This window comes from Chelmon rostratus, chromosome 11 (genome assembly GCF_017976325.1).
Source record: "Chelmon rostratus isolate fCheRos1 chromosome 11, fCheRos1.pri, whole genome shotgun sequence".
Classification (NCBI taxonomy): Eukaryota; Metazoa; Chordata; class Actinopteri; order Chaetodontiformes; family Chaetodontidae; genus Chelmon; species Chelmon rostratus.
The window spans coordinates 235192-254139 of record NC_055668.1 but is presented as its reverse complement, the minus strand read 5'-3'; the positions used below and the strand labels follow the sequence as shown (position 1 = coordinate 254139).

General features: G+C 43.8%; 1 protein-coding gene across 3 annotated transcripts in view; it reads right to left on the bottom strand.

Moving 5' to 3' along the window:
- The window catches only part of zswim8 (zinc finger, SWIM-type containing 8), a 64989-nt gene that overhangs the window by 14278 nt on the left and 31763 nt on the right, over positions 1–18948 (bottom strand). For all 3 annotated transcript variants that reach the window (XM_041947123.1, XM_041947124.1, XM_041947125.1), the window contains exons 16-21: positions 18572–18893; positions 17140–17295; positions 15121–15343; positions 10266–10555; positions 9888–10111; positions 6744–7241 (exon numbers count right to left, since the gene is read on the bottom strand). In XM_041947123.1, coding sequence (XP_041803057.1) covers positions 6744–7241; positions 9888–10111; positions 10266–10555; positions 15121–15343; positions 17140–17295; positions 18572–18893 — 1713 coding nt within the window. The remainder of the gene's footprint in view (positions 1–6743; positions 7242–9887; positions 10112–10265; positions 10556–15120; positions 15344–17139; positions 17296–18571; positions 18894–18948) is intronic.

The window sequence follows — 18948 nt, the reverse complement described above, 5'->3', positions numbered from 1 at the left end:
AATGGGTGCAATGCATATAGCATCAAAACATTCTCCAGCTTTCTGCGGACATGAACACGACGATGCTGACCGAAGAGTTCAACTTCGACTCGTCCGTCCAGAGTACCTTCTTCCATTCATCTACAGTTCAGTGTTTGTGCTCTGTGGCAAATTTTAGCCATTTTTGGATGTTTGCAGGACTTAATGATGGATTCTTAGCAGCTATTATTCCCTTGTTCCTTCAGTTGTCTGCTTATGGTCATTCTGAAGACTTTCTCAGATCCTTTCTCAGATGCTTTTTTGTAAAACAGGAAATGTGAAATGTGATCTGGCTTGTTATCTTCGCACAGTTTAAAAAACAGCATCCGTGATGGTAAAGGCAGCTTGCACATTTGTGAAGGCACCATTAAAGCTAAAAGACATATACAAGTTTTGGAGCAATATTTGCTGCCAAATAGCTGTTGGCTTTTTCAGGGAAGTCTGGTTTATTTCAGCATGACAATTGCAAACCACATTCTGCACGTATTAAAACAGCATGTCTCCATAGTAAACGAGTTTGGGTAGTAAACTGGCCTGGCCGACTTGTCACTGATTGAAAATGTTCGCTGCATTAAGAAACGTAAAATACAACAAAGGAGACCGTGAACTGTTGAGCAGCTGAAATCATACATCAAGCAAGAATGGGAAAACATTCAACTCTGCATTCCACTGATGCAAAAGAGTGGCAAACATGACCCTGGCCCAACTTTATGAAAGTTCCTGGTATCAAATTCTAAATGAGGATATAATTTTTCAAAAACAATGATATTTCTCAGTTTCAACATTTCATGCGTTGTCTTCGCACTATTTTCGCTTAAATTTGAAGTTTCAATGTTTTGCAAATCGTCATTCTGTTTCTAGTTGCATAAAGTGTCCCAAATTGGAAATGGGGTTGTGAGAAGCGTCCATAAAAGAAAAAGGTATGGTCAAGGCAGGCAAGTTCAGAACTGAAGAAGCCTCTTGGATGAGAGGCGAAACGTCTTCTAGAACCACAAGCAAGTCCAGTTACCATTTGGAAGCACTTAAAAGTACCATGACTTGGATGAATGAGAATCTTCAATGACAGCACCTTCCAACCTCACAGGCACTGACATCATTACAGAGAGACCGGATCATCACCATCTTGCCAGCGGATAAAGGAGGATGCACAGTACTGCTAAACACAGCTGACTACCATGCGAAGGTGACCAGTCTCCTCAGCTACAAAGCCACCTATGAAGCACTGAGGCGAGATCCCACCAGTAGCTACAAGAAGAAGATCATCAACAGCTTACAGCTACTGGAAAAAAGGAAAGCCATCGACCGACCACTATATTACCGTCTGTACCCCAAGGAAGCCACTCGTTGCATTTATGGACTCCCCAAAATACACAAGGAAGGAGCCATGCTCAGACCCATCGGCAGCAGCATCAACTTGGTTACTTACAACATTGCCAAACATCTAGCCAATGTCCTAGGGTACAGTGCATTTCTAACAGCCCTCCTGAACCAGAAGAAAAGGGCTTTTAAGTTAGGGGACAGAGATGAGCAGAAGAGAGTCCAGTGCAAGCTACAATGGAGGATCAGGCAGGCCAAGAAGGATTGTGGGAAGAAGCTGGAGGAGAAGCTGGCCCAGAACAATCCGTGGGACATGTGGAGAGGACTGAAGAACATCTCTGGATTTGGACAGAGCGCCAGAGGGACAGCTGATGGAGACCAGCGCTTGATGAATTAAACTGTTACTTCAACAGATTTGATTCACCCCGGTTCCTAAAATACCTCACGGCAAGGAATCGGCCCACTTCAGACCTGTTGCCCTGACCTCCCACCTCATGAACATCATGGAGAGGCTCCTCCTTGGCCACCTCCGCTCAGTGGTGAGCTCCACCCTGGATCCGCTGCAGTTTGCCTACAGGCCCAACATCAGGATAGAGGATGCCTTCATCTACCTACTGCAACGGCCACTCACACATCTGGAGACCGCTGGCTGCGCTGTGAGGGTCATGTTCTTTGACCTCTCCAGCGCTTTCAACACCATCAGACCAGCATTGCTGGGGGGAAAGCTGGAGGACGCGGGAGTGGATAGACATCTTGCTGCCTGGACCATCAGCTACCTCACTGACCATCTACAGTATGTGCGAATGCGCAACTGTGAGTCAGAGGTGGTAGCCTGCAGCATGGGAGCACCCCAGGGCAATGTCCTCTCACCTTACCTTTTCACCATCTACACCTCAGACTTTACCTACCTACCTCAACAATAAACTGGACTGGTCCCACAACACTGATGCCCTGTACAGGGGGGGCCAGAGTAGCCTCCACCTCCAGAGGAGACTGAGGTCCTTTGGTGTGTGCAGACCCCTGCTAAGGACTTTTTATGACTCTGTGGTAGCCTCTGCTATCCTCTGCGCTGTCGTCTGCAGGAAGTGCAGGAAGGAGCGCTACCGCAGGCCATTCATTCCCACCGCTGTCAGACTGTACAACTCAAATGTACAGTTATTATGTGCAATTAACTCTGTTCCTCTGTGATTACAAACATCCAAATACACTGCTACTCCAGATGCACTAATGCTGACTCTCTACTGACTCTAATCTAATCCTGGTGGGAGCAGCCTCTGCACACAGAAGTTGATATAGTCCAACATACAGTGTGTGAGACCACAATGTCATCCCTATGAGCATCACAAAGTACTTACCTTGCAGTTGTATCAAAACAGTCCTTCAATACAGTATCTTACTGTTTCTGGTGTCATGAAGGACTGAGAGGCATGATTAAAGACACCAGAAATAAGAAGCAGGGCATGACAGTATTGTGCCTGTAGCCTCGTAACTGGGTGGGTGACATCACAGGCCATATCGGCGTTTGCAGATGAGGAATATACACTGAACACGATAGCATGTGAGAATTCCTGTGGTAGATAGTATGGCCTCATGTTAACAGCAAACAGCTCAATGTCCTTACTGCAGAATTGTTTTTCAATAGTGATGAGCTTAGAGTTACACCCTCTACCATTAACAATATTGCCAACCGTACTCCCTTCCTCTGATGGCTCTCCTTTGTCATGTCTGCCCACATCAACTTGACACAGTCCAACGCAGCATTCCTGTAAGTGAACAGCATATTGCTACCTGTATTGCTCTGGTGCTGTGTGGGCGCTGCTGACTTCTCCTGCTGCTGCGGGGCTCTATCAGCTGATCCCCAGTGTAAACAATGGGGTCACGGCTATGTTCGGGATCCTCAATGTTGTCAACATTGAGCGAGAGCTGTTGTAACAGGCTGCCATTTGCCATCTTAAAGAGGCTAAATCAAACATTACAAAAATAAGGAATGAAATACATGGAATAAAAACAAGAAATGCAAAAAAGGTTTTGACAGAAAAACAGTATTATGAAGTTGGAGAGAAATCTGGGCCAATCTGATCACAACCAGGTTCATCTGCAACCTACTTACATACTTTTGGTGAGTAAACAACGGCAAACCATTAGGTATGTAAAGACATGGTCAGATGAGTCCAGTATGGCACTGAGGGACTGTTTTGACACCACCGACTGGGAAGTGTTGTGCAGTCCTCACGGGGAGGACATTGATAGTTTGACAACATGCATCTCGGACTACATTATCTTTTGTGTGGACAACACTGTGCCAACCAGAAAGGTACGGTGTTTCCCAAATAAACAAACTGAGTGTCCCCTGAACTGAAAACCATACTGAATGAGAAGAAAAGGGTTTTAAGTCTGGGGACAGAACTGAGTTGAAGAGGGTGCAGAGGGAGCTGAACAGAGAGATCAGGAAAGGCAAGGAGAGCTATAGGAGGAAGCTGGAGGAGCTGAACCTGTTTTATAACAGGTTTGATTCTACCCCCATTCCCTCCCCCATCCACGAGAGCCCAGACCAGACTGAGTTACCTCTCAGCATCCCCTCCCTTCCCCCCAGTGCATCCATGACACCAGCAACTCAGTCCTCACACCACTTCACCCCCCTCCAATCCACATCACAGACATCAAACCCAGCCCCCCTCCTCACCCAACAGGAGCCACCCCCCTGTCCCCCACCTGGCCTTCTACATTACAGCTAATCAGGTGAGGAAGGAGCTCAAGAGGACAAAGGTGAGGAAGGCTACTGGCCCTGATGGCATCAGCTCCTGACTGCTCATGGATTGTGCAGATGTTCAGCACATCTTCAACATGAGCCTCAGTCTGGAAAGAGTTCCTGCCCTGTGGAGAACTTCCTGTGTGGTTCCCATGCCAAAGACTGTTCATCCCAGGGAGCCCAACCACTTCAGGCCTGTAGCCTTAACTTCCCACCGGATGAAAACACTGGAGAGGATTATACTTAACGATCTCCGCCACCTGGTGTGCAGCGAGCTGGACCCCCTACAGTTTGCATACCGACCAGGCATTGGTGTGGAAGACGCTATCATCTACCTGCTCCATCGCTCTCTTTCCCACCTGGACTTCTCCAGTGCTTTCAACACAATCCAGCCATCACTGCTGAGGGGGAAGCTGGCAAGTGCCGGAGTAGACTGTCACCTGGCTGCATGGACTATTGACTACCTCACCAAACGGCCAACAGCATGTGAGGCTTCGCGACTGTGTGTCGGATGTGGCAGTTTGCAGCATCGGGGCTCCACAGAGTACTGTGCTCTCTCCTTTCCTCTTCACACTATACACATCGGACTTCAGACACAACAAAACCAGCTGCCACCTCCAGGAGTTCTCTGATGATACAGCCATCATTGGATGTGTTAAGCAGGGGAACGATTTGGAATACAGGGAAGTCATCACTAACTTTGTCGACTGGTGTGGACTAAGCCACCTGCAAGGCAGACAAGACCAAGGAGATGGTGATAGACTTCCGCAGGAAAGCACCACAGACTACATTGGTGTGCATCCAGGGATTTGACATTGAGATCGTGGAGGAGTACAAATACCTGGGTGTACACCTAAACAATAAACTGGACTGGTCCACTAAGACTAATGCCCTGTACAGGAAGGGCCAAAGTCGTCTTCATCTCCTGAGAAGACTGAAGTTCTTTGGAGTATGTAGGACATTACTGAGGACTTTCTATGACTGTGGTTGCATCTGCAGTCTTTTACACAGTGGTCTGCTGGGGCTACGGAAGCTCTGAGAGGGAACGAAAGAGGCTTAATAAACTGGTCAGGAGAGCTGGCTCTGTTCTGGACTGCCCTCTGGACACCACTGAGGATGTAGGTGAGAGGAGCATGTAAGCCAAACTGACATCCATCGTGGACAACCCCTCCCACCCTCTGCATGACACAGTGGGGGCCCTTAGCAGCTCCTTTAGTAACAGACTGTTGCATCCAGTGTGAAAGAAGGAACGCTACCACAGGTCCTTCATTCCATCAGATGTCAGATTATTCACCACTTAACATAAGACTGTGTTGATGTTGTTTGACAAATTACACTCATATCCATACATGTTGTGCAATACTACATATTTCCTTTTACATTTTGTGCAATATTGTATATAATATGTATAATATGTACATATATATAGTCTACTTTTTATTTATATATTTATTTATTTTCCCGAATGTTCTCTAAGTCTGCTGCTATTTTTCTTCCCACTGCTTTCACATGCTGCTGTAATGCCCAAATTTCCCTGGCTGGGGATAAATAAAGTTTTATCTTACCATATCTTCATACTTCTATTTTACAGACTAAAAATACAACAAGCAGACAACACTATCTACAATATAAGAAATAATCCCTCAGGAGAATGAGACAAGTCTAGAAATAATCCAACATCATAAAAAAAGCATCATAAATTACTATACTCCCAACCACAAATTAATATAGACATTCAGATTGAGTTATTTCTACCTTCATTTAATTTATGTCCTATTACTAACAAATGAAAAACTGACAGTTGAAATAAAAGAGGATTATACTCGGCAATTGGGAGACGAAAAGCAAATAAATCCCTGGACATGTTTTCAAGTCTGACATTCCACCATTTATGTTGGACCCAATAGTTACAAAACTGGGTGCTACAGAAGAGGGAAATTCCAATGAAGGATGCAATCATTTCTGTCATATCAAAAGACAGGAAAGGCAAACTAGATTGCGCTATTTGCCGGCCCATTAATGTATTAAATGTGGTGTGTAAATTATTCACTTCAATACTGTCCAGAATAATAGAAAATATTCTACCAAAACCCATCTATTAGACCTAACAGGTTTCATCATTATATAATAATATTTCTCAAGTACTTTCCTTTGGCAATATATTTTCTATTGTCTTTTGTATAAAATGTACAAATACAAAGTTTACTACTTATTTTGCATTTTCATATTTTGTATTTTGCATTTTTTATTTTCTATTGCCTCTGCTAGTTTTATTGATGCTGCCTGTAACACCAAATTTCCCCAGCTGGAGATGAAAAAAACTGATCTTTTCTTATCTGATGTAATTTCAGGAGGACAATGCATATTTTTAGACATATCAATATAGTGGCTGCCATCAATGCTATGTGAATTCACTTGCAGTAATAGTGATACTATGTACTAAGTACTGAAGGTGAAATGAATGCTTTTCCAAAATGATAAGAAAAAAAAATAGTCAAACATGACACACAAGTAATGTACACTGACTGCCTGCAGCCTTTTATGTAGTTTTGAGTGCTGATGTGAAGATAACATTAAAACTGTACTGTCAAATTCCAGTTGTGGACATCCTCTTAACTATTTCTGAATAAAAAGAAAATTGCACCAAAAGAGTTCTGACCTGTGGATATGCAGCTCCAGACACAGGGAAGACGGTGGGTCGGGGGACATGTTGCAGAGGGTGTCCCAGGTACTGGGGGGTGCAGACAGTGGGGAGATGGGCCTGGATGGTGGTGTAGGGGTGTAGGCCCTGGCTGTGGGGGTGAGCCATGGCCTGCCCAGGCATGGTGTGGGACTGGTAGATTGTGGAGCCCACCGAGATGACAGGTACAACAGCTGATGCAGTGACTGCAGCTGTGACTGTTGCCATCCCCTGAGACTCTATATTGGCTCCGCTGTCAAGGACACCACAGCTGGACTCTGGGGGCCTCCTGCCTGAGCCCCCGTTGGCTCCACAACGCCCAGAGGTCTCTCGCAGCTGGCCTGAGCCCCCACCAACTGACTGCTCATATAGCCAGTACCACTGGTGAGCCACCTCAAAGAGAACCTCAGGGTACACACCTCCACCCTTGGCTGCTTCCTCTACTGCCATGCAGGCCTTCTCCAGCATCACATTGTCCTGCAAAGAGAGTGATAGAGAGGGAATTGGGGGGACGAGAATGAGTGAATAGGTGATCAATCATGGATATAGATATGTGCTTCCAAAGGCAACTGGACTTGCTTGTGGTTCTAGAAGATGTTGCGCCTCTCATCCAAGAGGCTTCTTCAGTTCTAACTGACTGGTGGGAAATGTCAGGACAAAACACCCAGGCAAACAAGCAGAGCAATGCAGCGAGGAATGCACAGACTTGTACATTGGGAAAACAAAACAACCACTTCACAAGTGCATGGCACAACACAGGAGATCAAACACCTCAGGTCAAGTCTCAGCAGTCCACCTACATCTGAAGGACAAGAGACACTCATTTGAGGATAATAATGTACAAATTTTAGCCAGGGAAGACAGATAGTTTGAAAGAGGAGTGAAAGAAGCTATCCCTGGCAGCTCAACAGCCATTCACACCAGGACTCATGTGACCATGATGACTCATATGATAGCTGGGTGGGTCTATGATCCTGCAAGAGGATATATATCTGAGACTTATCATCGGTCGGTTAGAACTGAAGAAGCCTCTTGGATCAGAGGTGAAACATCTTCTAGGACGACAAGCAAGTCCAGTTACTAGAATAAATCATGCAATGTTTTCTTGACTTCATTATCAGCAGAATTTAGAAAGCTAAATACCTTTTTAGACTTTCATTGTTTTTAAGAACACTTCAGTAACAAAGTTGGCAATAACACATTGCTCTACGGTGCAGCAGAAGAGTGGAATAATTTGCCCACAAATGTGGAATTGAGTGTTTCACAGAGCACATTTAAAGTGGCCTTAAAGAAATGGTTACAAAGTACCATGTAACATTTTCAATTTGAGATTTAATCTTTCATGACCAAGAAAGCACTATTATTATTATCAGCTTTAGTTTATTTGTTTTACTTTCGCTCTTTTCTTTCACTAAACATCTACTCATTTCCCTGGTCACACCGCACACGTGTCATGGAGATCACACATCTCAACCCTTGGAAAGAAAGCTCAGAAGCTAATGTATTTCTAAAGGAAATGAAAAAAAAAATAATCCCGTGCCAAGTTCTTGTCAACTTTTACAGAGGAGTGATAGAAAGCAACAAACTGGCATGGGGGGTTTGTGGCTCAGGACAGGAAGGCTCTGCAGTGGGTGATTAAAAACAGTCAGAACATCATTGGTGCCAATCTTCTGAGGATCAGTGATATTAGTGACATGGGGTGCCTGAGTCCAAAGGAAACTAGACGACAATACCCACCCCTGCAACAGCCTGTTCGCCCTGCTGCCATCTAGTAAACTATGCAGAAGTTATCTGATACTGTACCACCAGACAAAGGGGCAGCTTCTTTCCTCCGGCTGTGAGACTCCTCAACCTATCCTCCACACTCTACTAAAAAGAATACTTCTTCATTTTATTTGTTGCATGAAGAGACTACTGTTTACATTTCATTGTGTATTAACCTCAAACCTTGTCAGTGTTGTACATGACAGTTACCCAGTAAATCTGATACTGAACTAGTCACCTGATGCATTAAAAAGTACCTTTAATAAAAAGCTAATTCCTTGCCATGTTGGAACCAAGCACACTAGTGTCACACCAAAATTAGCGTGTATATGCAAGTTTTCAAAATATGTAAAAACTCAATAGAGTCGGCGACTGACTCTTTTCCCATTGCCAGTGGCAAAGTTTGCCTTTCTGTTTTTTCTCTGACGCATGACATTTGATGTTACAACCATGACAGAAAACAGGGAATGATAGAAAGCTGCATAGAAGCCAGTGACAATATTGGAGATTCCTTTTTTATATCTTTTATGAGATGATGAAAATGAGATAGAAACAGAGTGTAATGAATTTAAAATTCTGTCTGTTATCAGGCAATATTTACACGCCAACGTCCAAACCTTTTAAAAATTTTAAATTGTTTATGTGGTTGCCTATTTGCACAGTTGCTATTTATTGTTCTTATTTGCACCTCCAATGTTGTTTGCACTGTTGTTTGCGCTGTTTGAACCTACCGCAGGTCCTTCATTCCATCAGCTGCCAGATTAATCAACTCCAGCATCACATCTTGTCATTTATGACAACATACGCTGATATCCTTTACATCCTGTGCAATATTACATATTTCCTTTTCATTTTGTACAATATTACATATTTTTTACTCTATATTCTATTCTTCTGAGCAATAGTATTAACACTATTATTATCACTGATCTAATTTTTTTCCCACAGTAATTGCAGCAATGCATATTTTTTAAATATTTTTTCTACATATTTTTTCTTTTTTGAATTTCTCTATCGCTGTTGCTATTTTTCTTTCCATCACATGCTGCTGTAATTCCCTAATTTCCACGGCTTGGGACGAAAGTTTGATCTGATCTTATCTTATCACACCAGAAAAGGGGCAGAAATTGGCGTCCACCTGGGACTATCACCACCAATCAGAGCTGGAGCAATAAATACCAGTGACTACTGCTGAGACATTTGATCCAGGAACGAAAGTCAATTGTACCCTTTCAAACTTAAAACAAAAGGTAGATGTTACTGGGTGTTGGTGGGCTTTTGTCCAGTATGAAAGAGTGTGAAACTAATTCAGAAGCATCTGGCATGCTCAGCAACATTGTAAACCCCCTCCCACATTACCTGCTCTTTGCACTGCACCAGCGCTCTCTGGATTTCATTAGGATTGAGGGCGTGAGCATGAGGCAGGCAGCTCAGGGCCAGCTCTGCCGCTGCTCTAACCATGTTGGGGTCCCTGGCCCTTGACGCTCGGTCAGCCAAGGATGCCACCTCTGGAGGGGTGAGGTGACCATCCCAACACTCCACTAAAATGTTGAGGGCAGCGCTGCCAATCTCCATGGCCTGGCCTGAGAGAAGGAAAGAAGACACAGCATGTGGGCAGGATGGAAAATGGCTGAGTAGGTTGAGGAAGGAAAGCAAAGAATGAAAACACTGGATTTGAACATCTGGGTCTTCATGTTGCTGTTTAACTCTTTCTCTCTGACACATACTCCCCCTCACCAGTGATCCAGGACACATGGGAGGAGTAGGTCCTGGACAGCCAGTTGGGTGAGACAAAGTTGTGGAGGCCAAGAGCATATAGGCCAATCTCAAAGGCACACAGGTGCAGGTTTCTGTGGGGCCCCTGGTGGCCGCCGCTGGCTGAGGGCTGGGTAAAAATAGAGGTGGAGGAGTTTCCTCCGGCTTTGATTAGCACCGTCTTGGCCAGCTCAAAGTAAAAATGGGCTGCTGCCTCTGATGGCTGGTTGGGCACGTGGGGCGCGTGGCACTCTGGACGTCGCCCTTTGTACCTGAACACAGTGAAATGTACAACATGTTAATTAGAATTCATCTTAGTTAGAATGAAGACACAAAAAGAGCTACTATAAATCACCTTTGTTTTCAAGAGGACCTGCCCAACAAAGCAGGCTGACATTTCCAGGCCTATCTGGTTCTACAACATACTGTATCTTTACCTGATCGCTGATCTACATTTTTAATGTTAAACTGTACAGTTCCCTGAATCCTGAATTATTGTTATTGTATTTTCTGTTGCCCTCTTGTCTATTATGTTATCTGTCTCTTGTTGTTGTTGTTAGATAAGCAGCATAAACACAGTTTTCTCTCCCTTTAAATGGCAGGTAAATAGCTAGCCATCAAACACAACAATTTACTGAAAGTATAAACGCAGCAGACAGTCAATTAGTATAATTTCCATCATATGCTAATTATTAAGTCACTTTCCAGATTACCTGCAAACAAATGTGTGCAGCTCTAAAAGCTGAATTGATGTGATCTGTGCTTGACATCTGACAACTGTATTTTAAAAATTCTGAAGATGTAGCTATCTTGACTGTTCTGAAATAGCCTTCTGAACAGTTAAATCACAAATCAGTTTGGTAGTTTAAAGTTGGTCTTCAAGCAATTAACATCACTGGTGGATAATGTGCAATGTGTCTCCTTAAATATACACTACTCACTCAAATGTTTGGAATTATGTGCAATATTGATGTTCTTCTTTTCTTCAAAAATAGCTATTTAAACGGAGATTTAAAAAACAGGATAATCAGCACTAAGCATATTATTTACATTTGAAATAGAACAATAATAGAACAGGAATTAAATAAAAGCATAGCGATGTTTGTGAACAAGAGATGGTGTGATCCAAAACACATTAGTGTAAAGGAGCAGCGCTGCGTGGTCTCGCACGTAATTGCGATAACTGTGTACATTTGCCGCTGACGCTACAGCAGCATGCAAGCTCCTACACACTGTGGTCTCACAACTGCAGACATCGCACCCCAAAGGCCTTCATCCTCATCTCTGGAGACTTCAGTTATGCTTTCCTGTCTTCAACTCTCCCCACCTTCACCCAGTATGTCAAATACCACACCAGAGACAATAAAACACTGGACTACAGTTCTTCAACCCTACCCCCACTGGGCTGATCTGATCACAACCTGGTTCATCTGCTACCAACTTACATACCCCTGGTGAGTAAACAACAGCCAACCACTAGGTATATGAGAAGATGGTCAGAGGAGTCCAGCATGGCACTGAGGGACTGTTTTGACACCACCGACTGGGAAGTGTTCCGCAGTCACGTGGAGGACATTGACAGTTTGACAACATGCATCACAGACTACATTAACTTCTGTGTGGACAACACTGTGCCTACCAGGAAGGTGCGGTGTTTCCCAAACAACAAACCCCGGGTTTCCCCTAAACTGAAAACCATACTGAACGAGAAGGAAAGGGTTTTTAAGTACTCACACCACTTCACCCTCTCCAATCCACATCACAGACTACTGACCCAGTCCCCCACCTCACCCAACAGGAGCAACCCCCCCTGCCCCCCTCTCGGCCTCTCCATAACAGCTGATCAGGTGAGGAAGGAGCTCAGGAGGACAAAGGCGAGGAAGGCTACTGGCCCTGATGGCATCAGCTCCAGACTGCTCAGGGACTGTGCAGATCAGCTCTGCAGGGACGTTCTGCATATATTCAACATGAGCCTCAATCTGCAGAGAGTTCCAACCCTGTGCAAAACTTCCTGTGTGGTGCCAGTGCCAAAGACTGTGTATCCCCGGGAGCCCAACCACAGCCTTAACTTCCCACCTGATGAAGACACTGGAAAGGATTATACTTTACCACCTTCGTCACCTGGTGAGCAGCCAGCTGGACCCCCTACAGCTCACATATCGACCAGGCATTGGTGTGGAAGACGCCATTGAACACCTGCTCCATCACTCTCTTTCCCACCTGGAGAGCACTGGGAGCACAGTGAGGATCATGTTTTTTGACTTCTCCAGTGCTTTTAACACAATCCAGCCATCACTGCTGAGGGGGAAGCTGGAACTAGCCAGAGTAGACTACATGCACCATCGACTACCTCGCCAACAGACCACAGTATGTGAGGCTTGGCGACTGTGTGTCGGATGTGGCAGTTTGCAGCACTGGGGCTCCACTGTGCTCTTTCCTTTCCTTTTTACAATATACACATCAGACTTCAGACACAACACAACCAGCTGCCACCTCCAGAAGTTCCCCGTTGATACAGCCATCTTTGGATGTGTATCACAGGGGAACAATTTGGAATACAGGGAAGTCATCACTAACTTCGTCGACTGGTGTGGATTGAATCACCTGCACATCAACACCAGCAAGTCTAGGAGATGGTGATAGACCCTTGCAGCAAAGCAAAACAGGCTACGCTGGTGTGCATCCAGGAAGGGCCAAAGTAGTCTCCATCTGCTGAGAAGACTGAGGTCCTTTGGAGTATGTAGGACATTACTGAAAACTTTTTATGACTCCGTGGTTGCATCTGCAATCTTTTACGCAGTGCTCTGCTGGGACTGTGGAAGCTCTGAGAGGGACAGGAAGAGACTTAACAAACTGGTCAGGAGGGCTGGTTCTGTCCTGGACTGCCCTCTGGACACCACTGAGGAATGTAGGTGAGAGGAGGATGTTAGCCAAGCTGACAATCATCATTGACAACCCCTCCCACTCAGCAGCTCCTTCAGTATCAGACTTTAAATTAACTGCTGCATCCAGTGCATAAGTGCATTCATTCCTACAGCTGTCAGTGTGTTCAACTCCAGTGTAGCTTAGCGTAGCACTAGTTTCCATATTCAGACTGTCTTTTGCACTGATGAATAATTTATTTTTTTTCATACACGAAATACCTTTCATACACCAATTACCTTGCAATAATTATTTTCTTTATTCACCCTCATTGACCATTCTACCTATCAGTTCATACTGGTATTCTACTGTGAAATATATATTTATTACTGCGCAATATCATAAAAGCTGTAGTCACCTTATCCACCGTTGTGCAATTTGTGTAAAATCTGTGAATTTCCATAGTATTTTTGGTTGTATATTTTTACGGCATTCTTCTTATAGTTCTTGGCGGCAATATATGTATTTTTTAATTGTGTTTCTTCTTCTTCATGTGTATAGGCAGTTTTTATTTTGTATTTTGTATTTCTCTATTTCTGTTGCTGTTTTTTCCAACTGCCATTACCTGCTGCTGTAATACCCAAATTTCCCCGGCTGGGGATTAATAAAGTCATTTTATCTTATCTTATCTTAAAGAACTTCCAATGTGAGTCAATGTACCCACAGTGTTGAATGACAGGGGAGAATAATGTTGTCACATTTTTTTCCTCTAAATAAGCTTCTTCTTTTGAATTTGTTTTCCAGTCCTGAAAAGCATAAACAACCCTAGATCATTAATGAACCACAACAGTGCAACTGGTCTCTAAATATTTTGGGAACCGGTTTTTCTTTAGGCCCTCTACTCAGTGGCTAGAATGAATATGTTTAAATAGTGATTTGTCAGTCCTCAGTATGTTCAACTGATACTCTGTGATCCAGTTCCAATAGTGTTAACCCCAGACTAACCTTCTATTCCTATTTTGAAGTTTGGAGACATGCTTTGCTAAAACAACATGCTTAAGCATTGTTGTGCACTTGATAAGGAAACAGGGACCGGTTTCTATTTAAATCTGCACAGAATTTTAAGCTCAGCTTTCAGTTTCTTTTACCAGGGATTGGTTATTTCTTGTATCATTATTTCACTTCTGCTCAGGGCAGCAAAAACAGAGCAGCACCCTCAGTCATCTGACTGCACCAAATCAAGCTTTTGTGGCAGGCAATTCCAAATGTTTTAACTGTAATGTAACTGCACATTGAAACTACAGCAACTACAGATAGAGTTGTGACTGAGCAGCTTGTACTGTTTGTGTTTTCTCCAACAAGTTTCTGATACTGGAGGAGATTGTTGGAGAGACAATGTTAAGGAAGATGAAGAAGGCCCAGTGGTACAACTGTAGTTTTTTTTCCAGCAACACACTTTTAGGAAATACATTTCCACCACAACTCTTCTGCGAGCCCTGCTCTCTAAAACAGTGCATGAAAAGAGTGATGAGACAAGGAGAAATAGAAGTTGCCTTGATGTGACTCCAGTTCTGTAAGTGCGTTCATAGGCCAACATCGCTCTTCCCGTTCAAAGTGTGCCTTTTCAGAATGGCCTGATTGTTTGGCCTCTGGTGTTCCTCCTTGCAGCTTTCTTAACAACTGCTTGCCCATCTACTTGACACTTGACACTACACTTCCTTGGGTGTGAAGTTGATCGGAGGGACAATCACACATACATATGTCCATACAGACAGAGATTTCTTCGTATATAGTTAAATACCCTGCAGGGAGTTCACTGCTGGCAAGTCAGCAGATCCTAACTGATGAAGAATCACTCACAATTACACTAAGCAGCATTTGTTCTGAACTCATCTTTTTAAATTTATTATTAATCCAGCTAGTGTGTTTTCTACTTGTCTTAGAGGCCTGATGAGGAAGAGGTCTACTGGTTTACCTGCTGGTGTCGGTGCTCTTGGCCCTGGCCCCACCTCCTGCTCTGCGAGAGCCGCTGGAAGAGGATGATCCCAGCGAATCAGATGATGAACTGCTGATGCTGTCACTGTCCTGGCCCCGTCCCCAAGAAGTTGCTGCCCAGCCCCCCCGGAGCGGCCGCCGGCTGAGAGTTGGGGAGCTGTCTGAGGTCGTTTCCGGAGCACTGCTGTCGATACTCGCCATACCTGTTCGAACAACATGCACATCACATTCACATCACTCTTATGTGTGTTGAGTAATTCTGGACCTCAAGCTGTTTCAGTTAATTGTACAAACCCCAATTCCAAAAAAGTTGGGTCACTGTGTAAAATGTAATTAAAACAGAATGTGATAATTTGCTAATGCTTTTTGACATATACTCAATTTAAAAAGTACAAAGGGACAGGGGGCAACAAAAGACTGGGAAAGTTGTGGAATGCTCAAAAAACACCTTTTTCGAAAACTCCAAAGGTAAACTGGTAAATTGGAAACAGATAGATAGCACCATGTTTGGGTATGAAAGGGCCATCCTCGAAAGGCTTAGTTGTTCTCAAGAAAGGATAGGGTGAGGTTCACTGTTTTGCGAAGCACATGATTGAATAAACACAATACAATTGCAATTCGATTGCAAATTACTGCATTCCGCTTTTATTTACATGATACTTGTATACACTCACCAGCCACTTTATTAGGTACACCTTGCTAGTACCGGGTTGGACCCCCTTTTGCCTTCAGAACTTTATCCTTCGTGGCATAGATTCAACAAGGTACTGGAAACATCTCTCAGAGAGTTTGGTCCATATTGACATGATAGCATCACGCAGTTGCTGCAGATTTGTGGGCTGCACATCCATGATGCGAATCTCCCGTTCCACCACATCCCAAAGGAGCTCTATTGGATTGATATCTGGTGACTGTGGACTCATTGTCATGCTCAAGAAACCGATCTGAGATGATTCGAGCTTTATGACATGGTGCGTTATCCTGCCGTAAGTAGCCACAGAAGATGGGTACACTGTGGTCATAAAGGGACGGACATGGTCAGCAACAATACTCAGGTAGGCTGTGGCATTGAAACGATGCTCAATTGGTACTAAGGGTGCCAAGAAAATATCCCCCACACCATTACACCACCACCAGCAGCCTGAACCGCTGATACAAGGCAGGATGGATCCATGCTTTAATGTTGTTGACGCCAAATTCTGACCCTACCATCTGAATGTCGCAGCAGAAATCGAGAGTAATCAGACCAGGCAACGTTTTTCCAATCTTCTATTGTCCAATTTTGGTGAGCCTGTAGGAATTGTAGCCTCTGTTTCCTGTTCTTAGCTGACAGGAGTGGCACGCGGTGTGGTCTTCTGCTGCTGTAGCCCATTTGCCTCAAGGTTCTACGTGTTGTGTGTTCAGAGATGCTCTTCTGCATACCTCGGTTGTAACGAGTGTTATTTGAGTTACTGTTGCCTTTCTATCAGCTCGAACCAGTCTGGCCATTCTCCTCTGGCATCAACAAGGCATTTTCACAGACAGAACTGCCGCTCACTAGATATTTTCTCTTTTTCAGACCATTCTCTGTAAACCCTAGAGATGGTTGTGCGTGAAAATCCCAGTAGATCAGCAGTTTCTGAAATACTCAGACCAGCTCATCTGGCACCAACAACCATGCCACGTTCAAAGTCACTTAAATCACCTTTCTTCCCCATTCCGATGCTCGGTTTGAACTGCAGCAGATCGTCTTAACCATGTCTACATGCCTAAATGCATTGAGTTGCTGCCATGTGATTGGCTGATTAGAAATTTGTGTTAACAAGCAGTTGGACAGGTGGACCTAATAAAGTGGCCGGTGAGTGTACATTTATATATGTATATATATATTAATGTGTGTGTGTGTGTGTGTGAAAACAGCACTGTCTGTCTTACAATTAGGTCACAATGATTCTCTGAAAGAGCAGAGGTAGTGTTAAGTCTGTCTTCTGTGTAAAAAATATAGACATTAAGTGTTTACCGGTGTGTTTCTTCTTCTGCCGGACAGGTGAGCCCCAGCAACGTTGGCTGTATCCACATCGCGCCCCCAGTGCCAGCCGACTGGGCACTGTGGCCTCCAGCTTAAATGGAGCCATTTCATTCTGCTGTTCACTTGATGAAGGAGGCCCATCTGATACTGCAAGGAAGAAAAATAGACATATATGTCTAGAAAGAATACTGTGTTACCATAAAGTGATTATTTAATGTATGGTAGCACAGGATATCTAGGTTTCAGAAATGTAAATCAAATAAAAAATCTGAAGTTCTCACTGACTGCTACTGGAACACAGCAATCTTGACCATCAAGTGATACTAACAAAATTAAAGAGAGAAGATCCGGTCAGCCCTCTTCACGCCTCTCTTGTTACCTGTCAATTTTCCGTTGATTTTACCAGGGTTTTTTTAAAAGCACTTCATGCACTGGCTCCAATTCATTTTACCACTGCTGCTCCCCAATTAGACATCCACAGATCCTTAGCCAGGACTCTTCTGACCGCTCCTAAATTCTGGTTCAAGATGAAAGGTAGGCAGGCTTCTGTAATCCAGACTGCTCAGCTCTGGAACTCCCTGCCTGAGGATCTGAAGCCTGAGGATCTCTTTAAATTTGCTTTTAATCTATGTTATCCCTGTTATTTTCCCTCTTATAATATGCTTCTAATATGTCTAATATGCCATCTGCTATATTTGTTAATTTAAGTCTTTTTTTTCTTGTATTGTTGGGTATCTTTTCCTATTTAATTCTTTCTTGTGTAATTTTATGTAATGAAGGTGCTTTATAAATACAGTTAACTACCTGTATGTTTTTAACCAAAGACTGAACATGCACTGTAAAGACATATATTGCTCTATGGTGAAAACATAACAAGTCTAATTACTATTTTCTTTAAATATGAAGCTGGTGTGGATACAGTACAAATAAAACCCTAATTCCAAAGAAAGTTGTGTTGCTGTGTTAAACATAAATTAAATAGAATGTGATAATTTGCTAATCTCCTAATATATGCTTATTCTGAATTTGATGCCATTTGAGACAGGGGTAAGAAAGGACTGGGCAAGTTGTGGAATGCTCAAAAAAACCCACTTGTTTAAAACATTCACCGAATAAACTGGTGATAGTATCATGATTGGGTATGAAAGGGGCTTGGAAAAGGAAAGGAGAAACAGCCTCTACAGGCTAAGTTGGTCACAAGCAAGGATGGGGCAAGATTCACCACTTCATGAAACACATATATGATCGTTTAAATAACACTACTGCATGGAGTCAGGAACTCTTTGGACTACCACTGTCAGTAAATACAGTTCATTAGCAAATTTCTGCATTCTGTTTTTATTTACATTTCACACAGCTTCCCAACTTGTTTGTAATGTGGGTTGTAAGACATGCTACCCAGAGAATTGGTGGGCATTCTCACCATGCTCCCTGGTCTCAGCTGTATTCTCCCCTGCTGAACTGTTCTGCACTGGGTGTTGTTCAGCCTGATGAGCCACTTCTTCACCAGCCAGTGCTACAGCAGAGGAGGAACTGGAAGAAGAGGCCGCCATAGTGGTTGCAGATGAAGATGAGGGTGTATGTTTGGAGACACCCCCTGTGGCCCCACTCACCCCACTGTGGCTGGTGGCAGTATGTTTGGATGGGCTGCGCTGGCTGCCAGCTGCTGGCTTGCTGGAGTAGAAGGAGCTCAGGGTCTGGGGCTTGTGGGTCTGACTCTCTCTGTCCAACAACTTATCCAGTATCTGAAGATGGGACAAGGGAGAGAGAGCGAAAGAAAGATACACAGGAAAGTGAGAA